The following is a 23,984-nucleotide window of genomic DNA, read 5'->3' on the forward strand; positions in this document are numbered from 1 at the left end:
GCAATACAATAGCTTGTGAGCAAAGTGGGTTGCTCCAAATGCTGCAACCTCATCATAACTTGAAAAAGGTTAGCATAAACTCGTATGGGGGTGCAACATTTCCTAAGTGGTTGGGTCATACTTCATTCACCAGCATGACCTCTGTCTCTTTGACAAGCTGCAGTCTCTGTATATTGCTGCCGTCACTGGGACAGCTACCAAAACTAAAGTACCTTAGCATTGAGAAATTCAAGATACTGCAGAAGGTTGGTCTAGAGTTTTTCTACGGTGAGAACGACAATGTCTCGACCCTAGAACCATTTCCATGCCTTGAGGATCTAAGTTTCTACGACATGCCAAGATGGGAAGAATGGCGTTTTCCTGAACTAGAAGGTCGGATCTTTCCACGCCTTGATAAACTGACCATTAAAAGTTGCCCCAGACTCACAAAAAATTTCTTGAAGGGGCTTCCAGATTCCACTAAAGTTGACTACGGCAAAATTTCAGAACCATATTTGCCTAGAAACGAAGAGCTGCATAAAGAAAACAAGGAGCTATGTAGGCCAGAACCTGAAAGCTCATCACGGAACAATGAAGATATTTTTGGAACCTCGTCTAGTGATGCTGCTGCTAGCACTCATGGGAAAAGGATGCCTCAGGTAGACGAAGATGAAACTGGTTTTGAGAGTATTAAAGTGACAAAAGTTCCGCAGCTCAAAAAAGTTTCTGCAAGTATAAAAAGACTACATATTGAAGGATGCCTCAGAGAAAAATATCTACCAGAGAGCTTGTTGCAAGATTGTCCCAGTCTCCAAGAACTTTTAGTCGTTAGTTGCCATTCCCTGGAGGCTTTGCCTGGAGAATACCCTTCCACCACTTTGAAAACCCTGTATATAAGAGATTGCATGAAGTTGGAATTTTTAGAAACTGTGCAAACAAATCTCATATTCCCACAGCTCGAGGATCTCTTCATAGACAGTAGTTGCAGCAATCTCCAGAAATTCCGGTTTGCTAGTTTCCAGAATCTCAGAAGCCTTTCATTAAGACACTGTGAGAAACTGATTGGTTTCACCGTGGCTGGTTTAGCTCTTGAGTCCTTAGAGATTATGGATTGCCCGATGCTGAAACTTTTCCCTAGCGGACTGGGAACCTTGAAACTCACGTCACTGTTAATCTCGAATTGTGGGAATCTCAAAAAACTGCCTCCAGATTTGAAGGAGTTCACTTCTCTTCTTTCCATCCATATAAACGAGTGTCCTGAAGTTCAGCACGTTGTGTTCTATGCTTCGGGAACTTACTACGGTTTCCCGAAAAGTCTTCAAACGCTTTGCATCAATTTCTGCACAAAGCTCAGACCTATGGCGTGGGAATTGAATAACCTTCCTAACTTGCGTGATGTTCAGATCAAGGGAGGAAATGATGACGTTGAATCTTTCCCACCAGATGAAAACCTTAACCTCCTGCCTTGGGGTCTTAACTCTCTACGGATAAGCGAATTCAAGAATCTCCGGACTTTGAATAACAAAGCACTTAGAGCGTTAAGGATTCTAAGGATGCTAGAAATCAGCGGATGTGATAAGTTAGCATCACTACCAGATGAAGGCTTTCCTTCCTCCCTGTCTCTCCTGCGCATAAATGGTTGTCCTATACTGAAAGAAAAGATATTCAGAAAAAAATTTGAATGGTTCAAGATCAAGCATATCCAGCGGGTGGTGATTGATGGTGAAGAACTCATGCGTTGAAGGTACATAGTAGCGACATGTATTTCTATGACATTGAGAACTTACATAGACAGAAGACGTATCCATATTCAGTAAAATATTCATACTGTTGCTTTGTTTCCTTGCAGGAAGAAAACTAACCTCAGATTGAAGGAAGCTGGAAAAAAAGCTTCAAGCCGAGCTGGAGGTACGTTGAAGTTTAAGAGAACATCTATATTGCAAAGAGACACTGCAGGCAATGACAGAGTGAATATTTGACACATTCATATTTTCCCACTGTGTTTTAAGGAAAACTTTATGCAGTCAATTTCCATTGCATCGTACCACTTTGTTTTCGTGAGGAAGATGGTGATAGTACAACACTGGGGACCTGATTTGATATACACAACATTGTAATTTCATTATGGTAACATCTTTTGAACTGTTGGTAAACATTAAAACAATGAGTCCGTTCGAAAAAAGATTATTCACTAAAGCCTAGACCCTACACGAGAACACCCCAAAATGCTCCAAAAATTCCTTTGAGAAAGATATTAAACTGTAATGTAGTAGTCTCAGACTAAAAATAAGTTTCAGAACTCAGAACAAGAGCATGCTCATGGTTTCTTTTGCTTTCCAGCTACTACATAACTGGAAATATAACTGCTCTAGGAAAAAGAAAATGACAACTGGAAAATATTACTAAAGGAAAAACTAAATGTTGCATCATCACCCTCCTTCATCAGCAAAAGCTAGTACTGAGTCAGTTTCTCCTAGCTTGTGGATGGTGATCGAGTGATTTGTGATCTCACTGGCGTCTTTGAAGGGCTTACCCTGAAGAAATCAAAAGAGTTAATATCATATTTTGAATATTCAATGAAAGGTTTATTACAAAAGAGAAACCTGTACGTACCTTATTGGCTGAGATCCTAAGACTAAGCCGCTGCAGTTTAGTGCCGCAACTGCACTCTCTGCCTTTTTCATCCCGAAAACAAACATATAATCAGATGTTCAGTAAGACACAATAGCTGAGTTTTTTACCAGAATCTGAGGAGCTTACCATGGCAAATTCAACAAAAGCTATGCGAGTAGAATGCATTTGGTCACCGAGAAGCCTTAAACGAGTAACCTATGCAGATAAGAAAGAAAAAAAAAAGAAAACTTGAGTATTATTGTGGCATTCACAAATTTCATATTATCTTTCAGAAAGAAGAACATAGTAGAGTGTTTGGATTCTGGACTGACCTCACCGCATCCAGACTGAAAGAAGGTTTTGACATCATCTTCAGTAGCCTGCAGTTTAAAGGAACTATCTTCAAACTGGGAACAAGGACGTAAATGCAAAATATATATTAACTGGAAAAAAAGTGTTTACATTCTTGTCAACATTTGTGCAGTAGATGGTCCTTGTACACATCTCTCTTTCATCTTCTGACTGGATAAAGATAAAACACCAAAGGAAATAGTGGAAACCACAAGTTTTAGTTACAACACTGAATATACTAGAATCGAATTTGATAGCAGTCTCTAGTTACCCTGGGGAGAAATGTGGGATTCACTGGAAGAATAGCAGTTTTTGAAGGTAAGACTCTAACTGGGTAAAATCCAATCAATGTTCCACCGAGAGTTAAAGCCGCTCGTGCACCTTCTGTTTATTTATTTAAAACATTCAATACTAATGTAAGTCAAATTTGAGACTTGAATTTTTGGTAAAGAAGATTAACAAAAAAACTCCAATAGCTTTAACTTACGGTCATCAGAAAACTCAACAAACGCAAAGCGAAGAACTGAATTTGGATCTCCACAGATTCGACAATCAACAACCTTCAGAAGAAGAATGCTATGTCATTACTTCAACAACAATAGATAACAACCGGCAATAAAAATCTTAAAAAGGAGTTCAACTTACTTGTCCACAGCTGCTGAACAAGCCAGCAAGGACTTCCTCAGTCACCTAATTGAAAAAACAATATTATATAGGTAATTAATGAATGCAACATTGAACTACATTTCTGAAAACCTGAAGAGAGAGTCTTTAAGGTAACTTACACTCTGATCAATGTCAGAGACGTATACTGTTCTTCTAATACTATCCTCCCTCTGAGCCTTAGAAGCTCTTCCAGGTAACCTCAGTCTCCTCCCTTGGTTAAAGTTGTTTCTTCTCTGTAATCCACAAAACAAAAAAAACAGACAGTTTACCAAAACTTATGTAAAGCTAGAGACTTTAACAAAACTTAAGTGTTGCAAAACTTGACAATGTAACTTATGGAACAACCAGAACAAACAAAACAAGATCAAAAACCAAAACTTTTCTATTTGAACCTTCAAAGCTAGAGACTTTCCAGCACAAATAACTCAATTGAGAAACGTAATCTGACAATCATATGAAAACAACCCAAACCCATTAACAGATTCAACAAAAAAATCCAAACTTTACAATCAAAATGTATCAGTGAGAAACAGGATTATTACATACCCTCCGGTGAGTGCCATCCTTTTTGTTGTTGTTGTTGTTGTTGTCTTCAGCAGATGGCTTTTTAGAATCGTCAGAAGAGAGATTCTTCTTGTAAGAAGGGAAAAACTCCTTAGCTTGAGGATTGAGTTTCTTGAACATAGCCACAAGCTTCTTCATTTGATCATATTCCGGTTTGGATGATTTGGTTTTGAGGTCCGATTCGGTTTCCGGTTTAGATTCCGTCTTCTCAATTCCGTCACCACCATCGTTGATTACCTTATTTGGATCAGTGGGCATCTCAGTGATCGCAGCCATTATTTTTCAGATCAGAACAAAAATTCCAAACAGAGGAATCAAAAAGTTGCGAGCTTTTTCTAATTTCTCTCTTTCAGTGGTATTTTATTTGGGATAAGAAAAAAAAAATGCAAAATTTTGATGAGACTAATCTAAGAAATGCGAGTTTTATAGAACAACCATTATCAGAATTCGAAAACGAGAATGCTTTGATCGTAGATATATACAAAAAATCTGATTCGGTGGCTGTGGCTGTGGCGATGAAGAAGAAGAAGAAGAAAAAGGAATGATGGGTTTTGGTTTCTTGCTTTGGCCTTTTTCCGGACTAATTAAGAAATTTTAATATTCTTTTCGTCAAATGGAACAATAAATAAATCGGAAAAGATAAAAAATAAAAAGATGATTCTCTATTAATTTATGTTCATTCTCTTGTGAAACTTATATAATTCCATTTTATTATTTAAGTGTGTTTTTTTAAATGGATTTTTTTTTTTATATTATGGATAGTGACTTTTTTTTGTCTTTCAATATGGACTGCATTGAAATGTGTTACGTGAACATATCAACAGCAGAAGAATGAATGTTTTTTATGATCCCCTTTATGTTTTCTCCATAATTGCAATTGGTATAATAAAAAGTCCATAAATCTTTTGGATTTGTTGGCATTTTTTCTTTTCTACTATTGGTGAGATTCTTCGGCCAAAACATCACAACGCACGCAGTGGATTTTCCCTATAGTTCCACTTTATTCTGCTTTGTTATTATATTTTTCTGTTTTTCTTAATATTTTGCTTTCAGTTATTTTTGTATGGATGCCACAGATAAGTGTGATAACAGTAACCACACAACAATATGATAATCTTTTGTTTAATTTGATACAAAAATTGAAATGATTTTTCGTCAGAAAAGATCCAAAAATCTAAAACGTTGTAGAATAATTAATTATTTAACATTAATATGATCACGTGTCAAATTAGAGATGAAGCAGAAAAGTTAAAATATTCATAATATGTGTAGAAAAATCTTGAACGACAACCAATTTGAGACGAATAAAATAATACTATATTATTGGCAAAATACATTTATAAGATTTAAAACTTGGTTTAGAAAATGTTTTTAGTGTTGTAAAAAATATAAGATAAAATGTTCTAGTCCATATAAAACGCTCTGGTACTTGAGCTGAGGGGATATACGGACCTAAGCCTAGAAACTTTTTTTTTTTTTTTTGGTAAATACCTAAGCCTAGAACCTTTTAGTAATTAAAAAAAATATATGTATATATATAAAATAAATTATTACAGATCTTTACTAATGACACTCTTAACCTCCCTAAAATTTACATCAAAAGTTTTATCATCTATCAAAGTTCCATTAGGAACATATATATGATATTTTTGTGTTAGAAGTACAAATTCCCATTGCAGCATGACCAATATCGTTAGATCAAAACAAAATACAACTATTTGTTTTCTCCTATGGCTAATTTAAATAACAATAAAATTTTATGAAAAAAAAACATGATTCTCTTCATCAAAAGAAATCATATTGTTGTTTTGCACCATTATCTTTACAGTTTTGTCACCTATCATAGGACTCTGTTTTAAGTTCTCCCCATTAATTTTGTATTCCAATTGTGGTTTGGTATTTTCCCACGACAACAAGAGCATGATCCTGCACTTCCTTTTTTTTATTTCTGTCGATTTTAAAAGTTGGTAAAAAGATATATCATGAATATCTTATAATTAAATATTTTTAAACAAAATTTAATTGCACATTCGTAATTATACTTTTAAAAACTTGTAGTAACTCTCACTCTCTCTCAAATGTACACAAAAAGAGTAACTCTCTCTCTCTCTCTCTCTCAAAAAATTAGATATGAATTCAATAAAAATTATTAAAAGATCAAATAAGAATTACTTGTCCACCAAAATGCAACATGTGTACTAAAATTTTCAAAGGAAATCGCAAGAGTAGTGTTTTGTATTATGACGTACACATCATCTCAAGAAACTCTTTTTACCTCAAATCTACTTTTAACTCTAGATCTTTTTTCTTTTGATGTTAAATAAGATTTTAAATAATTGCCTACCTGTTAATCAAATAAAATAATAAAATTGTTAATCATATTAATTGAGAAGTCCAAATATAAAACTAATCTTATAAAGTGTAAAAAATTACATTGTCATGCCTTTGGTCTTAAGGCAAATGTTTAATGTTTTAGTAAGGATAAAAATATAATTTTAATATTAGACTAATAAAATTTTAAAATAACTATTATTTTCAAAAAAAAAAAATATTTCGGTCTCTAATTAATAATGGACGAAAATTATTAATTAGTTTTAAAAATTGTAAACCAGTCAGAATTTTAAAAATTATGATTTCATATTTATTTATCCAAATTATTATTTTAATAACTATATTTGAAAGATTTTGTTAAGGTTTTAAATTATTATTCTCCTATATATTATCTTTCTTTTATTTTATTTACAAATGACTTTGAGTTATCATATAATACATATGATAAATTAATATGTAGTTTTTTTTCAAATATGTTGTGATTTAAATTTTTAAAAACGAATATATATTACTCAATCTGTAAAGAAAAAATGTGTATTTTAATATTCCACATCAGCGGGTTGACAAACCTAAATATATTCGGTTGATAAATTAATAAATTTTATTTGCTTACGATTAGAATATAATAATTAATACTTTTAAATATTTCACAGAATAATGATTCAAATACAACAAACAATATAAAATAATAATATATATCAAACAAATTAAATACTATAATATTATAAAATAATTTGTATTTTAAAATATATATGTAGATTTATCAAACAATTATAATATTAAAAAATAAATACTGTCTCATACAAAATAATTTTAAAAATAAATATAAAAATAAATATAACAATAATTTTTATTATTACATTATAAATTTTGGAAAAAATGTTGATCCGTGCTTTATAGCACATGATATCTTCTTGTTGTTTGTTAATGTGTTTGACAAATTTGTTTTGGTATAAACTTTCGTATAAAGTTGATTGTCAAACCTAACCTAGCCGACCAAACATTGATGAAGTCATAAAATCTTTGAGCGAACACATCTCGTTCACCTCTATAATTTAAATTTTAAAACAAATACGAGCATTAAATAAATAAAAAATGTTATTCATAAAAAAAGTGAGATCAATTTAAAACTTAATAGTTATGCATATAAAAATAAAAAATAGTTATGCAAACTGAATAGTTTGGGCAACCAACCGTGGAGTGATTTTCTAATTTAATGTTTGGTTGACAAAAATTAAAAAAAAAAAATTGTTGCATACTTGATTTACCATTCATCATTGCATATCAGTATGCATTGTTGCATACTAAAAATCTCTATACTAGTATGCATCTAAGCATACAACTCCATACCAATGTAATTTCACTGTTAGTTTGCAGTTTTCATTCCACTAAAGCTTCATACCATTATAAACTCCATACTACAGTTCAATGTTTTGAATATCAAAATAGTGGTATACATTGTCCGGTCTACACCATACCGTACAACCATTCAAAGCCTATTACTTATAGGTGATGATGAGATGTGCTGTGTTATAAAACCTTCTTCATGTGAACATTTGTGAAGAAATATACAAAATAGGCCTGGGCAAAATACCCGGATCCGAATATCCGATCCGAACCCGATCCAAAAAACCCGATCCGAATCCGTATCCGAAATTGTAAAATACCCGAACGGGTTCTAAATCTCTAAATCCGAAAACCCGAATCCGAACCCAATCCGAACCGAAATCCGAACGGGTATCCGAATATACCAACATTATTAATATATAGTAGTAATATATTAGTAATATTTATAATTTTAATAATATAAGTGTTCAAAATATTCAGATTTTTAGATATTTTCGACAATTTGAAGTATTTAAACTGTTTATTAGTAAACTTGGGTAGAATATACTCTAAATTTTTAGATATATTGTGTATTATTGAATAATTTAGACACTAAAATTTTGAGTTTTATGAACTTCGGGTAATCCGAATCCGAACCCGAAATATCCGAACCGAATCCGATCCGAACCCGAAGTCTAGAAATACCCGAACGGGTCCTATACCTCTAAACCCGAAAACCCGAAAACCCGAAATATCTGAACCGAACCCGAACGGATACCCGAATGCCGAGACCTAATATAAAATATGCCAAAAAAATAAAAACATGTTCTCTCGAATCTCGATTTTGTAATGGGTTTATCACAAGTACACTAAAAAGCCCAATAACGGTTACCTTTGGAAAAATTCGTTACATGGCACGAATGAGTCGACGTGGCAGCTAGAGTTCCAGATCTCATCTCGCATCCTCGACGTGCCACGTGTCCCCTTCTTCCGTTCACAGAAGAAAAGACTTGTTCAAATTGTTGTTGTTTATTGAAGAACAAGTTTCGGCGACAACCATTATATACTGAGTAGGTGATTGTGTTCTGTGATGGCTTCTTCTAGTGGTTTAACCATACAATCAAGCTTCCTCTCAGCAAGAACAAGGCTCAACTCCGTCTCTACGCCGAATCTTTCTGGGTTCGCTTGTCGTTCTCTTTCAAAACCCAGAAACTTGAATCTCTTTGTTCGTTCCATGGGTTCCTCTAGTTCTTCTCAGAAACCAGACAACGTCCAAGGTTCTTTTTATAAAAATTGAACCTTTATTTTAATTAGCGGAAAAAATGATTTCTTTCTTTGTGGGTTTAGTTAGGTTAACGAGTTTTGTCCATCAATTGATTTGGCTTTATCCAAGATGTTATGTTCCGTGTTTTGGAAGAGAGATTTAGGTCAAGAATTTTAACTCAATTGGTTCGGAGAAGTAGTGAAACAGCAGATTTAAGAACTTATTGATTGTGTGGACAGTGTTGTTTTCAATGCCATGTTGTTTAGAAAAATTAGTAAGCTCTGAGTTATAAGATTTTGAGAGACTTTTATTATGGGTGCAGAGGCTGAGAAGAGTGACTTTGCTTCTCTAAGTGAAAATGAGTGGAAGAAACGGCTTACACCGGAACAGTACTACATCACTAGACAGAAGGGAACAGAGAGAGCCTTCACTGGGTATGTGATGATGAATCATTGAACGCTCTTTGAACTTTATCGCCTTTTCTTACTAGTTTGTAGTCAAAATATATGGAGTTAACATCTTCATACAATCCAATGAGGCTGCTCTTTTGTTTTTTTTTTCAGGGAGTATTGGAACTCAAAGACACCAGGAGTGTACAATTGTATATGTTGCGACACGCCCTTATTTGAGTAAGTTGTGTTATTGGTGTGAAATTGAAATTGTACATCTATATGTTGATTATGTTTCCATATGAATGAATGGTTTATTAATATGTCGAAGTAATGATTTCTTGCAGTTCGTCAACAAAGTTTGATAGTGGAACAGGGTGGCCATCTTATTACAAACCAATTGGAAACAATGTGAAGACAAAGCTAGACCTCTCTATCATCTTCATGCCTAGACAAGAAGTTGTATGTGCTGTTTGTAACGCTCATCTTGGCCATGTCTTTGATGACGGTCCACGCCCAACCGGAAAACGATATTGTCTCAACAGGTTTGTCATTCACCCTCAATACTTTATTTTCAAGATTCCCCAAAAGGCTAACGTATATTCTCTCTTGTATTATAAAGCTTTATGTTTTGAATGTTCCCACACAAACAAACATTATTATTAAGACATTAACATGTCTACCATATCCACCTAATCATTCTATTACTATTGAATACTATTCAATTATATATTAAACTTGCATAAACACTAGAAGCTTTGTTATGTAACAAATGAAGTCTAAATATCAAATTTTCTGAAACCAAGAAAGTTGTTTCTTCCATTTGATCAAGAATGTGTTTGACTCGGTTTGAGTTTTCTCATCTGGAGGTTTCTGTTTTTGTGTGTTTTTGTAGTGCTGCTCTGAAACTTAAGGCATTGGAGAAGACAAGAGATTGAGAGTTTCTGGTACAAGGATTTGTTCATATTGCATGATATATAACTAATATACATTGTAATTCCTCGTATTAAGTCGTTGTATCATAAGTCAACTTTAATCCATCGAAAGATTTAAACTTTGAGTTGATCTCACGATCTCATAGACAGCACATTCTTAAATTTGTTTACTCCAATCCCTTTCCCACGTCTTCACCATTTCCATTTATTAATTTCATACATGAGTGTGTCGTGTGTGTGTGTGTGTGTGTATATATATATATGGTTTTGGCTACTAGTTTGTGTCAAGGAGCTTGTGTAGAACCAACAATGGGGAAAGAGAACGGCAAAGTTGTGGTTTTGGATTTCTGGGCAAGTCCTTACGCGATGAGGACGAAGATTGCGCTGAGAGAGAAAGGAGTTGAGTTCGAGGTTCAAGAGGAAGATCTGTGGAACAAGAGTGAGCTTTTGTTGAAATCAAACCCTGTTCACGAGAAAGTCCCTGTTCTTATCCACAACAACATACCAATCTGTGAGTCGCTTGTCCAGGTTCAGTATATTGATGAGACGTGGACCGAGGCTGCCTCTTTCTTGCCCGCTGATCCTCAATCTAGAGCCACTGCAAGGTTCTGGGCGGACTACGCTGATAAAACGGTAATTGTTGTTAACACATTTACTCTGTTTCTTGTTCGGTTTGTGTTTTATGTCCACTTGGTTTTGACTCCATTCACCAAAATGCAGATATCATTTGCAGGAGGAAGAAAGATTTGGGGAAACAAGAAAGGAGAAGAACAAGACAAAGGCATAGAAGAGTTTTTTGAGAGCTTGAAGGTTCTTGAAAATGAGCTTGGAGACAAAACTTACTTTGGAGGAGAGACCTTTGGTTATGTAGACATAGCTCTTGTCCCATTCTACAGTTGGTTTCACGCACTCGAGGAATGTGGTGGCGGCTTCTCTGTCGAAGCTGCATGTCCGAAGATCGTGGCTTGGGGAAAGAGATGTGTTGAACGCAAAAGTGTTGCTGATTCATTGCCTGAATCTGAGAAAGTTTATCAACAAGTCCTTAAGCTCAGACAGATTTTTAATGTTGAACAAAATGAATGCAGGGAACACTAAAAACAAAGACTTGTTATGTTTTCACTTTTCTTTCTTTTGTCTTTGTTTGTTAATTTTATCGCTTTGCGCATGCTTCTTGAGAAATAATTGAGTTTTTTTTTTTTTTTCTGGTGTATCATGTATGTATGATTCATCTGTATACTTCTATTTTTCAAAAAAAAAAATGCAAATGCTATCAGCAGTCACCAAGTACTAGTACGTATATGAAAAGCACATTTCAGTGACACTGCAACCTAATCGTGATGCATGATCGATGATATATGGATAGATAGTATCTGGAGTTTGACATCGAAAAGAAGAGAAGGAAACAGAGCCAAAGTCAACTTGCCGAACCACCATAATCAGTTAAGATTTGTTGATAAAAATCGGCAAGTCATCCTTGGCTCATCCTCGTTCTCTATTTTTCCATGCAAGACTCCATGATACAATTGATGTGACTCTCTCATTATCATTATGTCTTTTTTGTTATACCTCTCATATTGTCTTGTGATCTTGTTGTGGCAAAACCCTTACTCATGATGAAGGTATTTATAGACATGTGTGTATTGATTTAATTGAAATTTAAAGTTGTTAGTTGTCACATAAGAATAGTCTTCTTACCATATGCATGGTTTTTTTAGTGCATGCAGCAAAGAATAAAAATTATAATGGAATATTGACCACTGTCGTATATTGAAGAATATAATCACTAATGAAGATTGGCTGACCTTATAGTCGTATTATCATATTCGAATACCAAATTTATTCGAACCTCACTAACCAAAGGCATCGTATATAGTCTGCGACACAAAATCCACATGCCGTAATTTCTTAGTATTCGACTCATATATTCTTGTGGTTGATCGACAAAAAGAAGTTATCGATCGTCTAAAACAAACCTGAAAGACTATTTACAATATTCCTTTTTTTTTAAAAGTACCCACTAATTTCGTTCTTTTTTTGGATAAAATGGAATATAAATGTTGACAAAAATGGAATACACATAGAAAATTCTAGATTTGCCTTTTAAGATTAGAATATATTGGAAACTCATCTTATCGTCAATGGAGCTCAGTAGTTGCATGTTTGTTGGGTTGAAGGAGCATTACGTGTTTTCGTCAACGGAGTCGCTGTAGGCAGTGTTTGTTTGGGGTTTGAGGGCTGGTCTCGGTTCTTGATTGCTCGTGGCAACTACAAGACATATCGCACCCTGAGTTTTGCTTGAGTGTTTGGATGTTTGAAAGCAATCCAATCTCGTTTGAAGTAATTCTTGTAAGACAAGCTCGTGGATAAATTTAGTAAACTAATTAAACCAGCAAAGTTAATATTTATTCTATCTATTGATGGATCACATCATGACATTATGAAATGTCCTATCCGATTGGACAAAAAGATATCAATTCGGTAGGACCAAGGTAAGATATCATAAGATTATTCGGAACATTAAAACATTTTTTTTGGTCAACTTTAAAAGAGCATCATTACCGGAGAAATAGTATTCACCGTTACTCAAAATAAAAATAAAAAAATATTTTAATATATGATTAATAAGAAACAGACAAGTGTTAAAAAAGATTAAGTAACGTTTCTTTAACAAGTAACTTAAGGGGCTGTTATTGAATAATGGATTTTAAAAGAATTTGATGTATTTTGGAATCCAGTGTTATTCAATTAGGTATTTAAAAAAGTACATTAAAATCTGCTGTTATTGGATTATGGATTTATTTGATGGATTTTAGAATTCTTTAAAAACACTGTTATTCAATGTCCATTGGATTTGGTGTTATTTTAGATTTCAACGTATTTCACTTCAAAAAGATGAACAAACACAATCTCACATATTTTTCAAGTATTTCAATCTCTTTATCTTTCTCTCTTTTTTCAAAATTGATTCAAGAGATTAATCTAAGAATTAAGAAATAAAATATAGTTATGGCCAAAAGACCACTGTGATCTTTCATTTTAGGGTTTGACACAGTTTGCAGATCCTCAGATCTGATTCTGCCTATCAAATTAACTGTTTACACAATTTCACTGGTTTTTCTTATATCTCTGGTTTCATTTTGATTGAAGATGTTTGTTCCTCTTGTTTTTGTTTCATTTGATTGAAGAACAGGGGAGAAATCACATAGAAAGAAAACCCTAAAAGATTGATTTTCCATCTCAGATCCAAAAAATCAAAACTCTTAACAGCTGAATCAAACAACAAAAGTCTCCAGCAGAGATCCACCACCATAAATCAAGAAGAAACCCCAATCAGATCTCCAACTCAGATCGACAAAACCAGAAAATATTGCCGGGACATATTTTTGTTTTATTTGATATAATTATGAGTAATTTATTTTATTTTTGTCTAACTTCAAAAATAATAAAATCTAATGACTTTCAAATCCATTAGTAATGTCATTCAAATCCACTAATAATGACAACAATATCACGTTAAATGAATTAGAAAAGTTTTGAATTCTAAAATCCACTAATAATTGAAATCTATTAAAATCCTTGTTCAATAACACCCCCTAAATAACGGTGTTTCTCTCTTTCTCTCTCCTTTTTGTATTTTTAATTAGTTTTTATTAAAAGAAATTGGGAAAAGTAACGACCACTAATGATTGTCTAATCACTCATTTCTTATTTCTTTAAATACCCATTTACCACATATAATTTTCTCATTTTCTTTTCTATAGTATCATAGTCATATAAGAAAATTTTAAAATCCGTGTGAAAGTTAATATCATTGTTTAGATTTCAAACCTCTAATTGCATGAGTTAATCACCTGCGTCTTCATTAGCCTTTTTCTCGTTTTCAAAAAGCAAACACAAATCTCAGATTTCAAATAAAACATTTTTCTACCATCGAATTCGATAAATCAAAGAAAAATATGTAATCTAGTACTCCTTCCGTTTCAAAATATAGGATGTTTTAACTAAAGCATGCAGATTAAGACGTCTTTACTTTTAACAAGTTCAACCAATCAGAAATAATACTGCATAATTTAAAATACAAAACTAATCTAAAAATAGCATAAAAACTTGAAAACATCCTATAATATGAAACAAAAAACTTCTCTAAAACATCTTATATTTTGAAACGGAGGGAATATCTACTATCAAATTCAGCACAAGCTTCACTGGTAACACATTAATTGGAAGTTTGGAAGATGTCTATGATATTACACGATTTCTATATTTAACCGTTACACTACGTATGAACATCCATAAACAAATACTATTAAAAAATAAGATTTTACCAGGAAAGGCAAATCAAGAGAGCAGCTTCGTTTGTGTGTATCACCAAAAATGTCATGAACTTATTTTTTTCATTTGGTTTATAGAATTGTGAAATTCGTTTTTACACCCATATGTATGTCCTATTGTTTCTTAAATATATGACCTACTAAATATTAATTCTTTAGTTGTTGCCTATATACGTTGCCAAAACAAACAATGAAATTCATTTAAATTTCTTCACAAAACAATAAAAACAAATATAGTAGAGAATTTTAGGGAATTATTTTTTATAACTTTCAAGTTACCAGAAAAAAATTGCAAAACAAATTTATTTTTCACTTATAAAAATCTCAAACGAAAACCCAAAACTTATGTTTAAACTAAGATGATTTTGTCGACATTTAGAAAAAAAAAAAAAAAGACGATTTGGTCGGCAATATTTTGTGAGAAGATCGATAAGTTCTTCTGTCCTAATCAACCACAAAATTATGAGTCTAATCGTAAGAAAAAAAGTACGACAGGTGGAATTTTATGTCGCAGACATTTACGATACGTCTTTGAAAGTAGTGAGGTACGAATATTAACTATTCATACAAAATAGGAATTCGAATATGATAATATAAAGGTCAGCCAATCTTCTGTAGTAATTATATTCTTCAATATACGGTTGTGGTCAAAATTCGATTATTGTTTTGCCTGATGCACTAAAAGTCTAAAACCATGCATAGATAAGAAGACTATTCTGTTGATCAAAACATAAAATATACCATTATTTCTAATAATATTGCATAAAAGTTTATGCACACATCTATCTCACTACACATGTCTATAAATACCTTCATCATGAGTAAGAACTTTGCCACAACAAGATCACAAATCAATATGAGAGGTACAAAAAAGAATTGATGATGATAGGAGTCATCACACCAATTGTATCATGGAGTCTTGCATGGAAAAATAGAGAATGAGGATGAGCCAAGGATGACTTGCCGATTTTATGAACAAGTCTTGACTGATTATGGTGGTCCGGCAAGTTGACTTTGGCTCTGTTTCCTTCTCTTCTTTTCGATGTCAAACTCCAGATATATATATTTGTATCATCATATATGGTAATTGGTAAGGTCTTGTAATATCATTAAGATGCATTTTTTTTTTCCAAATATATTTTGGTGAATGCTAATTTAATGGCATTTGCTTCAGTATATTATTTGAAGTTATTAACAACTAGTTTTTTTTTTTACAGATGAAAAAAAAAATTTTTGATCGATGATAAAGCCCATTTTCCTCTTTAGACCAAACAAATCAAGAGTCCTTGCGTTTCAAATTCTTTGCCACAACATGGAAAGTTGATAAGTTAGTCTTCTAAATGTTTTTACAGGTTCGACAAATCGTGTTGCTAAAGACTACGTGAGTCTAAAAGTACATTGTAAAAACTCATCAAAACAAGCAACATGGGAGGAGAGAAGTGAAGGCTATGAAATGGTGTTTGAGGGAGATCTAACTAAAAGTACCACAGAGTGAAAAGAGAGAGCAAGGTCTTCATGGCAGGGAGAAGTCCTTGTGGTTAGATGAAATCCAAAAACAACACGGATATAAATGTTACACTGAGGACAAGATAAGCGCAAGTCCGATGTAATAGACAAGTGTCAAGAGAAATGGAGAGGAGTTACAATGTTGGAGTGACTGGTGAGTAAGGAGAAGAACTCACAAAGAGAAAAGAAAGAGTCTAGTTCACACATAGCTCTTACCACTAAAGGATTCATCAGATACTAAAGCACTAATTCACTCTTCTGATAGCTATTCCTACAAGGCATTTCGCAAGTACCCTTTTTGGTAGTTTCTCTCTTCCTCTTATTTAGACACAACCTTTTTCACCGAATAAGATGATCAATTGGGAGCAGAGAACACAGCAAAAGAGAGATACATTACTTCAGAGTAGATATCGCCAGTCAGGGATTACAGCACCGATCAGAAAACTTCGTTGAGAAGTTATATAGTTTTACAGAATTTTATCAACAACCAAATGGAAGGATTAAAGATTAGTATTTTAGTTCGCCGGTATGAGCCGTTTTCTACGGATACGCTTCTTGTAGAGAACACGGAACCCACACTCTTTGCATTTGAACACATCTCCACGCTTCAAAGTGTTCTCCTGACCACAGTCTTACAAACCAAAATGATTCAGACAAACAAGTTAATGTTTGAGGCAGCTTGGGAGAACCTTGATTTAGGCAAAAGCCTCAAAAAGACCGCAAGTCAAATAGATCAAACAGAGTCTGATTGATTCATGCATGCCTCCTAACTAAGCCAATTATGAAATTGCCTAAAGGATTAGGGTTGAAAGAGTTCCAATTAAGAAAACGCTGCCCGATTTTAAAACCAAAAATTGGAAGAAATTTTTGAGAGGAAGAAGATGGTTAGAGCATTACCTCCGCAGACGTAAGTAACAACAGGTTCTTCTGGCTTTGATTCCATGATTTTTCGTGATTAAGAGAGCACACAAGCGAAGAAGTGACAAGAACGAGGAGGAAATGAAAGACGCTAGGGTTTTATGCGGAAGCCTCGAACATATTAATGAGCCATACCTAATGGGTAAGAGCAAGATTATTGGGGGGTTCATATAAGGGGAGTTCTTAAATTTTTTATGAATTAATTGTGTACCGTTTGGAATATAAGAATCCATGATCTCTTAGATAAAATTTTCTTTTTATTGGTAGGTTCTTATTTTGGGTCTCTTATTTTTGAAAATATTGTCTTTAAAAATTTTAAAATTTTAAATAGAATAGAAGTGGTATAAATGTGTAAACATTTAAGATTTTATAAAATTAAAAAAATATTCCATTTTAATTAATTTTCAAACATATAAAACATAATAAAATATTAATACATATTTGTGCAGCTTGAAGCAAATCATCTGTTGTTAACTGCATTAGAGTTACAGAGAATATACGATTACTCGCTGGTATCAAAAATAAATTCAACTTATTATTAGCCTAAACTGCTTCTCTAGCACAACGTCCAAGAGCTTAATCAAATTCACTCACACCATATTACCATTGGTACACTATCCTAACATTCCAAACCAAACCCATCCAAAAGTAAAAGCAGATACAATTCGAACTAAAAATATTGATCACACCTCTGTTCTTCCATCACGCATCATATTAATTGCTGCTATCTCAACGATATTGGCAAGCTCTGCTCCAACCATGCCATCTGTCATGCTAGCAACTGCCATATAGTCCAAATCTTCAGCCATTGGCTTCTTACGAGCATGGACTTAAAACAGCAACACCAAAACAAAGATATAGCTTTGAACCGAAGGACAAACTCTACATTGCGGAAGAACTTTGCAAATTTACAAGTTTAAGAATACAAAACCACATACACCAAGACCAAGTCATTACCTGCAGAATCTCCATCCGTCCAATAAGACCAGGTATAGGGATAAAAAATTTGCGGTCAAACCTTCCAGGCCTCACAAGCGCAGGATCTAGAATGTCTGGTCTGTTTGTGGAAGCGATGGTAATGACCTCTCCTCTTCCTTCAAAACCATCTAAAGAAACAAGGAGCTGTAACACACAACAAAACGAATAAATTTTTCATCCCTTAAAAACCGAAGAAGACTATTACACAATCTAAAATGTTTGGAACCTGATTAAGAGTGGCATCCCTTTCTTGTCCTCCAGAACCCTTTATTAACCCACGCTCCCTTCCAACAGCATCTAATTCATCAATGAAGACCACAGATGGAGCCTGCAAAGAGACCACCTGAACATTAGTATCTAGAAAAAGACTGAATCCACACTATACAATGAGAATCATCAGAAAATCAACTCAGAGGTATTGCTTTACTATATGATAAATGAAACTGAAGGTGAAACAATATCAAATAAAATGATCAATTTGGAACACATGCACAACAAAAACCCTAATTTTCCAACAAACATCATATAACCCTCAATTTGGATCCAAAATAAAAAAAACCCTAATCATAAAACAATTTCCGATTCAAACAATTGTACTAAGAAACATACCTTTCTGATTCCAATTGATTCAATCTCTCTACCGATTAAATCGACTCCATATTCAACCCGCATCAATCTCCAACTGTTAGTCGATTCTTTCTTCGGAGATTGGCTTCCAAATCACTGTTGCTACTTATCTCTTTCTCTCCAGTCTCTTCGAATCCATACCCTTCCTCTGATTCCAGGTCATTCGATTTAAAGCCTTCAAGCTTCAGATTCCATATTCATCAATCGTAATCGTCGATTAATCGCAACCGAGAGAAAGAGAGGAAAAAAGAAATAAATCGACGAAATGTTTTTTTTTCTCTTTTGTATTATTATTTAGACCAATATAATGGCGACACGTATCGCCCCTTAGACCACGATTCCGTCTCTTATATAAGGGGACATCTTACATTTTTTTTCAATTCTGATTAATTTTTTTTACCCAAAAACCTAAGAACTCTATCATGATCTCCCCGATAAACAAGGTCTAAGGACTTTAATATAAACAAGTTAAATATGGGCTAACACTAAAAATTCATAAAATTTGGATCTTACCATCTCCAACTCATTTCTAAATTTGCAACTATCCCTATCCCTACTATATTATTTCGGAATTACATAACTTTTTTTAGACAATATAATAGATATGTATATGACTTTTGGTTATAGACTTAATTATGACATTCATAGTTTAGGTGTATCATAATATACGGATTAGTTTGATTTTTGATAATTAGAAATAGTATGGATTTAGTTAATTATAGTAACATATAAAATCAATTATATGAAACATTTAAAAGATAAGAAAATCTTTCAACCTAATTAAAACAAACAAATGTGATTATTCTTTCACTTTTATTTGATTTTATATTTAAATTCTTTTAAATTATTATATAATATATTTAGTTAATAAAATTTATGATTTTTCTGCATATAATGTAATGTAATTTTTTTTTGAATGGACATATATTGCTCAACTGATAAATAAAAAAATGTATAAAATGTCTCAACCACATCGCCTATAAAAACTAGGCAAAAATTCAAAGTCATACTATAAAAAAAGACCAAAATGATTCTGAATACGAATAAGCATAAACCTTGATTTATCAGGCATTGAAACCATACTATAAAGTCATACTTCAAAGTCATACTATAAAGTCATACTTCAAAGTCATACTATAAAGTTTTATACTAAATCTACTAGAATAGATGTTACAAAATAGATGTTATTTCCATACAAAATAAATTATTCTTTCATTTTTATTTGATTTTATATTTAAATTACTTTAAATTATTATATAATATATTTAGTTAATAAAATTTATGATTTTTTCTTCATATAATGTAATTAAAATTTTTTTAAACGGACATATATTGCTCAACTGATAATAAAAAAATGTATAAAATGTCTCAACCACATCGCCTAAGAAAACTAAGCAAAAATTCAAAGTTATACTAGAAAAAAAGACCAAAATGATTCTGAATACGAATAAGCATAAACTTTGATTTATCAAGCATTGAAATCATACTATAAAGTCATACTTCAAAGTCATACTATAAAGTTTTATACTAAATCTACTAAAATAGATCTTACAAAATATATCTTATTTCCATAAGTCATATTCAGAATATGATTTCATGGCATAGTGTTTTACCAAAAAAAAAAAAACTTTCAAAACAAATAAAACAATCACATTTATAGTGATTTAAATACAAATTACATAATAAACAAGAAATTTAACCCGTGCTCTAGCACGAATCTAATTCTAGTATTTTTAAAGAGTAAAATCTATTACAATCCATTTATATATCCACCTCTAAAAGAAAGATTGTTATTTTAGTTTTTGTAATAGAGTTAAACTTTTTTGTATGCAAACTAGTCTCTAAATCTTTATTATTGATGAGACGTGGACCAAGGCTGCCTCTTTCTTGCCCACTGATCCTCAGTCTAGAGCCACTGCAAGGTTCTGGGATGACTTCGCTGATAAAACGGTAAATAGATTTAACGCATTTCTGTTATCAATTCCTCTATTTCTTGTTCGGTTTGTTTTAATGTCCACTTGGTTTTGACTCCATTCACCATTATGCAGATATCATTTGAAGGAGGAAGAAAGATTTGGGGAAACAAGATAGGAGAAGAACATGACAAAGGCATAAAAGAGTTTCTTGAGAGAGAGCATGAAGGTTCTTGAAAATTAGCTTGGAGACAAATCTTACTTTGGAGGAGAGACCTTTGGTTATGTAGACATACTGTAGTTCTTGTCCCATTCTACAGTTGGTTCTACGCACTCGAGGAATGTGGTGACTTCTCTGTCGAAGCTGCATGTCCGAAGATCGTGGCTTGGGGAAAGAGATGCGTTGAACGAAACAGTGTTGCTGCTTCATTGCCTGAATCTGAGAAAGTTATCAACAAGTCCTTATGCTCAGACTGATTTTTGGTGTTGAAGAAAATGAATGCAGGAAACACTAAAAACAAAGACTTGTTATGAATTCACTTTTCTTTCTTTTGTCTTTGTTTGTTTTATCGCTTTGCACATGCTTCTTGAGAAATAATTGAGTGTTTTTTTCCTGGTGTATGTATGATTCATCTATTTAAATGGTCTATAAATGTTTTATGTTCTATACTTCTATTTTTCAAAAAAAATGCAAATGCTACCAGCAGTCACCAAGTACTCGTACGCATATGAAAAACACATTTGACATTTCAGTGACACTACAACCTAGTCGTGATGTATGATCGATGATATGTGGACAGATAGTATCTGGAGTTTGACATCGAAAAGAAGAGAAGGAAACAGAGCCAAAGTCAACTTGCCGGACCACCATAATCAGTTAAGATTTGTTGATAAAACTCGGCAAGTCATCCTTGGCTCATCCTCATTCTCTAGTTTTCCATGCAAGACTCCATGATACAATTGGTGCGACTCTCTCGTCATCATTATGTCTTTTTGTTATACCTCTCAATCTCTCATATTGTCTTGTTATCTTGTTGTGGCAAAACCCTTACTCATGATGAAGGTATTTATAGACATGAGATATGTGTCTATTGATTTTATTTAAATTTAAAGTTGTCAGTATTGTCACATAAGAATAGTCTTCTTACCATGCATGGTTTTTTAGTGCATGCAGAAAAGAATAAAAATAATAATGGAATTTTGACCACTATCGTATATTGAAGAATATCACTTTAGAAAATTGGCTGACCTTATTATCATATTCGAATTCCAAATTTATTCTAACCTCACTAGACCAAAGTCAAAGGCATCGTATATATATAGTCTGCGACAAAAAATCCACATGTCGTAATTTCCTTTAGTATTCGACTCATATTCTTGTGGTTGATCGACAAAAATAAGTTATCGATCGTCTAACAAACCTGAAAGGTTATTTATAATATTTTTAAAAAAACATAAAAGTACCCACTAATTTCGTTCTTTTTTTGGATAAAATGGAATATAAATGTTGACAAAAATGGAATACAAATAGAAAATTCTAGATTTGCCTTTTAAGATGAGAATATATTGGAAACTCATCTTATCGTCAAAGGAGCTCACTAGTTGCATGTTTGTTTAGTTGAAGGGTCATTACGTGTTTCGTCAACGGAGTAGCTGTAGCCTGTAGGCAGTGTTTGTTTGGGATTTGAGGGCTGGTCTCGGATCTTAATTGGTTGCTCGTGGCAACTTCAATGCATATTGCACTCTGAGCTTTGCTGTAGTGTTTGGATGTTTGCTGGTCCGTCCAAGTTGTTATCATCCTGTCCTTTCGTTAGCATGTTAATTTGGTTTGTTGTGTTTGTAGATTTGTTGTTTGCTTTGTTATTCTGAAGATTTTCGGTGTTTTTCGCTACTAGCTCTATTCTCTGTATCATCTGTGAAAAGATCGAAAATGGGATTGGTATGATAAGTTAATATTCATATCATACAAAAAATATGGTTATTTATTGGTACGTGTGTGTGATTATTGCCTTATTGGTACCCGTGTGTGAAAGCAATTCAAAATCGTTTGAAACCTTCTCCATCGGTGGGTTCATAGGAGAGTTCTTAATGTATTTAGGCAAAAAAATAAATCAGAACAAAAGAAAAAAATCTAAGATCTCTTTTTATGTAGTATATTCGAATGTAGGTTAAGAGGCGCTACATGTCAGTTGTCTGTTGGGTGAATAGAAAATACAAAATGAAAAAAAATTGGGGGTGATACTCTCTCTCTCTCTCTCTCTCTCTCTCTCTCTCTCTCTCTCTCTCTCGCGATTGTATCTCCGAAACGAGAAAACAAATTGGAATCAGAAGATTGAAGGTTTGGAATCGAAGGACCAATTGCTTCAGAGGAAGGGTTTGGATTCGATGGGAATGGAGAGAAGGCTATTAGTGGCGAAGGCGATTCAGAAGTCAATCGCGAAAGAAAGAAATCGAGTTTCAGTTGGAGATGGATGCGGTTCGTATTGTGGAGTCAAATAAATTGGAAGAGATTGAAGCAATTGGAATCACATGGTACGTTTCTTAGATTTAGTACTACTGTTTTATGATTAGGGTTCTTAGATTTTGGATCGGAAATTAGGGTTATTTGATGTTAGTTGGAAAATTAGGGATTTTGGTATCCATGTTATCCGGTACTATCCATTTTTTTTATATTGGTAGTGACGAATCCTTAATCTCTGTATATGTTTGGTTAGCAGTGTAAGAGCAAGATTATTGGTAGACTGAGACTTTACAAAACAAGTGTAAAAACTTGAGACTATACAAAACAAGTAGGTGATTGTTGTAAAGACTTTGTTGTCTTGGTTTTGTATAAAGATATATTGAGCTCCTGGGGATTGGTTTTGCTAATGGTGATTGTTTGTTTGTTGCAGACAAGGATCAGAACAATTTGGAGAAGAAGGTGGTTACTCTTATAGTCCAAGCCGCTATGAAAGAGAGGATGTAATCTTTTCACAGATTTACTTGACATTTCCATCTCTTCACAGTTCTTGTTTGTTTTGATAGTCATGGTTCTTGTTTGTTTAGTTTAGCATGTAATGTTTGTTTTCCAATCTAACTCTCTTTTTTTTTATTCATTCTTTAACAGCAAAAAGAAAGCTAGATCATGAGTATAGAGACCTTGTGTCTGTTCGGGCATCAATGAAGGTAATTTATTATCTTTCTCTTTCTTAATTTACTTGGTGTTAGTTTAGGTATAAGTCGAGTGAGTGATTGATGTCATTGCTTTTGGATGGTGGTTGTGATTAATACCCTTTTGTCATTGATGTCATTGC

At 33.3% G+C, this 23,984-nt stretch overlaps 6 protein-coding genes and 1 long non-coding RNA gene across 12 annotated transcripts in view; 4 read left to right on the forward strand and 3 right to left on the reverse strand.

Moving 5' to 3' along the window:
• Positions 1-4,761, reverse strand: part of LOC104758716 (polyadenylate-binding protein-interacting protein 8-like) — a 12,349-nt gene extending 7,588 nt beyond the window's left edge. The window contains exons 1-10 of one of the 4 annotated variants that reach the window (XM_010481639.2): positions 4,156-4,760; positions 3,729-3,842; positions 3,589-3,633; positions 3,431-3,503; positions 3,215-3,327; positions 3,055-3,114; positions 2,925-2,972; positions 2,740-2,808; positions 2,593-2,650; positions 2,206-2,513 (exon numbers count right to left, since the gene is read on the reverse strand). In XM_010481639.2, coding sequence (XP_010479941.1) covers positions 2,630-2,650; positions 2,740-2,808; positions 2,925-2,972; positions 3,055-3,114; positions 3,215-3,327; positions 3,431-3,503; positions 3,589-3,633; positions 3,729-3,842; positions 4,156-4,449 — 837 coding nt within the window. In that variant the 5' untranslated portion in view covers positions 4,450-4,760 and the 3' untranslated portion in view covers positions 2,206-2,513; positions 2,593-2,629. Of the gene's footprint in view, positions 1-2,205; positions 2,514-2,592; positions 2,655-2,739; positions 2,809-2,924; positions 2,973-3,054; positions 3,115-3,214; positions 3,328-3,430; positions 3,504-3,588; positions 3,634-3,728; positions 3,843-4,155 lie in introns of those variants that run through there. The other 3 variants (XM_010481637.2, XM_010481638.2, XM_019239787.1) reach the window with 3 other exon arrangements.
• LOC104758717 (putative disease resistance protein At3g14460) lies at positions 8-2,120 on the forward strand. 2 transcript variants are annotated; one of them, XR_002036369.1, is made up of 3 exons: positions 8-1,723; positions 1,829-1,887; positions 1,989-2,120. XR_002036369.1 is itself a non-coding variant. In XM_019239786.1 (2 exons), the coding sequence occupies exon 1, from the start codon at positions 39-41 to the stop codon at positions 1,719-1,721; it is 1,683 nt and encodes a 560-aa protein (XP_019095331.1). In that variant the 5' UTR covers positions 8-38; the 3' UTR covers positions 1,722-1,723; positions 1,829-2,120. The 2 variants fall into 2 exon arrangements, 1 of the variants encoding a protein (XP_019095331.1); XM_019239786.1 differs by having other exon boundaries at positions 1,829-2,120.
• On the forward strand, positions 8,852-10,553 carry LOC104758718 (peptide methionine sulfoxide reductase B1, chloroplastic-like). Its single transcript, XM_010481642.2, has 5 exons — positions 8,852-9,107; positions 9,417-9,528; positions 9,658-9,723; positions 9,831-10,028; positions 10,379-10,553. Exons 1-5 carry the CDS (start codon positions 8,921-8,923, stop codon positions 10,419-10,421), a joined length of 606 nt encoding a protein of 201 aa, XP_010479944.1. The 5' UTR covers positions 8,852-8,920; the 3' UTR covers positions 10,422-10,553.
• Positions 10,661-11,694, forward strand: LOC104758719 (glutathione S-transferase U28-like). The gene is made up of 2 exons (XM_010481643.2): positions 10,661-11,051; positions 11,139-11,694. Exons 1-2 carry the CDS (start codon positions 10,680-10,682, stop codon positions 11,511-11,513), a joined length of 747 nt encoding a protein of 248 aa, XP_010479945.2. The 5' UTR covers positions 10,661-10,679; the 3' UTR covers positions 11,514-11,694.
• On the reverse strand, positions 16,627-17,296 carry LOC109130091 (DNA-directed RNA polymerases II, IV and V subunit 12-like). Its single transcript, XM_019239310.1, has 2 exons — positions 17,153-17,296; positions 16,627-16,886 (listed from the first exon to the last, which is right to left on the reverse strand). Exons 1-2 carry the CDS (start codon positions 17,196-17,198, stop codon positions 16,771-16,773), a joined length of 162 nt encoding a protein of 53 aa, XP_019094855.1. The 5' UTR covers positions 17,199-17,296; the 3' UTR covers positions 16,627-16,770.
• On the reverse strand, positions 17,611-18,164 carry LOC104758720. Of its 2 annotated transcripts, XR_762763.2 has the most exons (3): positions 18,131-18,164; positions 17,863-18,002; positions 17,611-17,647 (listed from the first exon to the last, which is right to left on the reverse strand). It is a non-coding gene; the product is annotated as an uncharacterized LOC104758720 (long non-coding RNA). The 2 variants fall into 2 exon arrangements; XR_762762.2 differs by lacking the exon at positions 18,131-18,164 and having other exon boundaries at positions 17,863-18,092.
• LOC104760021 (glutathione S-transferase U28-like) lies at positions 20,821-21,168 on the forward strand. The gene is made up of 2 exons (XM_010482873.1): positions 20,821-20,920; positions 20,993-21,168. The coding sequence occupies exons 1-2, from the start codon at positions 20,821-20,823 to the stop codon at positions 21,166-21,168; spliced, it is 276 nt and encodes a 91-aa protein (XP_010481175.1).

Source organism: Camelina sativa, chromosome 17 (genome assembly GCF_000633955.1).
Source record: "Camelina sativa cultivar DH55 chromosome 17, Cs, whole genome shotgun sequence".
Classification (NCBI taxonomy): Eukaryota; Viridiplantae; Streptophyta; class Magnoliopsida; order Brassicales; family Brassicaceae; genus Camelina; species Camelina sativa.

Coding starts and splice junctions, on each gene's coding strand:
- LOC104758718 (XM_010481642.2), top strand. CDS start 8,921: ATGGCTTCTTCTAGTGGTTTAACCATACAATCAAGCTTCCTCTCAGCA. Junction 9,724..9,830: donor TGCGACACGCCCTTATTTGA/GTAAGTTGTGTT, acceptor GATTTCTTGCAG/TTCGTCAACAAAGTTTGATA. Junction 10,029..10,378: donor AAACGATATTGTCTCAACAG/GTTTGTCATTCA, acceptor GTGTTTTTGTAG/TGCTGCTCTGAAACTTAAGG.
- LOC104758719 (XM_010481643.2), top strand. CDS start 10,680: ATGGTTTTGGCTACTAGTTTGTGTCAAGGAGCTTGTGTAGAACCAACA. Junction 11,052..11,138: donor CGGACTACGCTGATAAAACG/GTAATTGTTGTT, acceptor ACCAAAATGCAG/ATATCATTTGCAGGAGGAAG.
- LOC109130091 (XM_019239310.1), bottom strand. CDS start 17,198: ATGGAATCAAAGCCAGAAGAACCTGTTGTTACTTACGTCTGCGGAG. Junction 16,887..17,152: donor TGTTACTTACGTCTGCGGAG/GTAATGCTCTAA, acceptor TTGGTTTGTAAG/ACTGTGGTCAGGAGAACACT.
- LOC104760021 (XM_010482873.1), top strand. CDS start 20,821: ATGCAGATATCATTTGAAGGAGGAAGAAAGATTTGGGGAAACAAGATA. Junction 20,921..20,992: donor TCTTGAGAGAGAGCATGAAG/GTTCTTGAAAAT, acceptor GACATACTGTAG/TTCTTGTCCCATTCTACAGT.
- LOC104758717 (XM_019239786.1), top strand. CDS start 39: ATGCTGCAACCTCATCATAACTTGAAAAAGGTTAGCATAAACTCGTAT.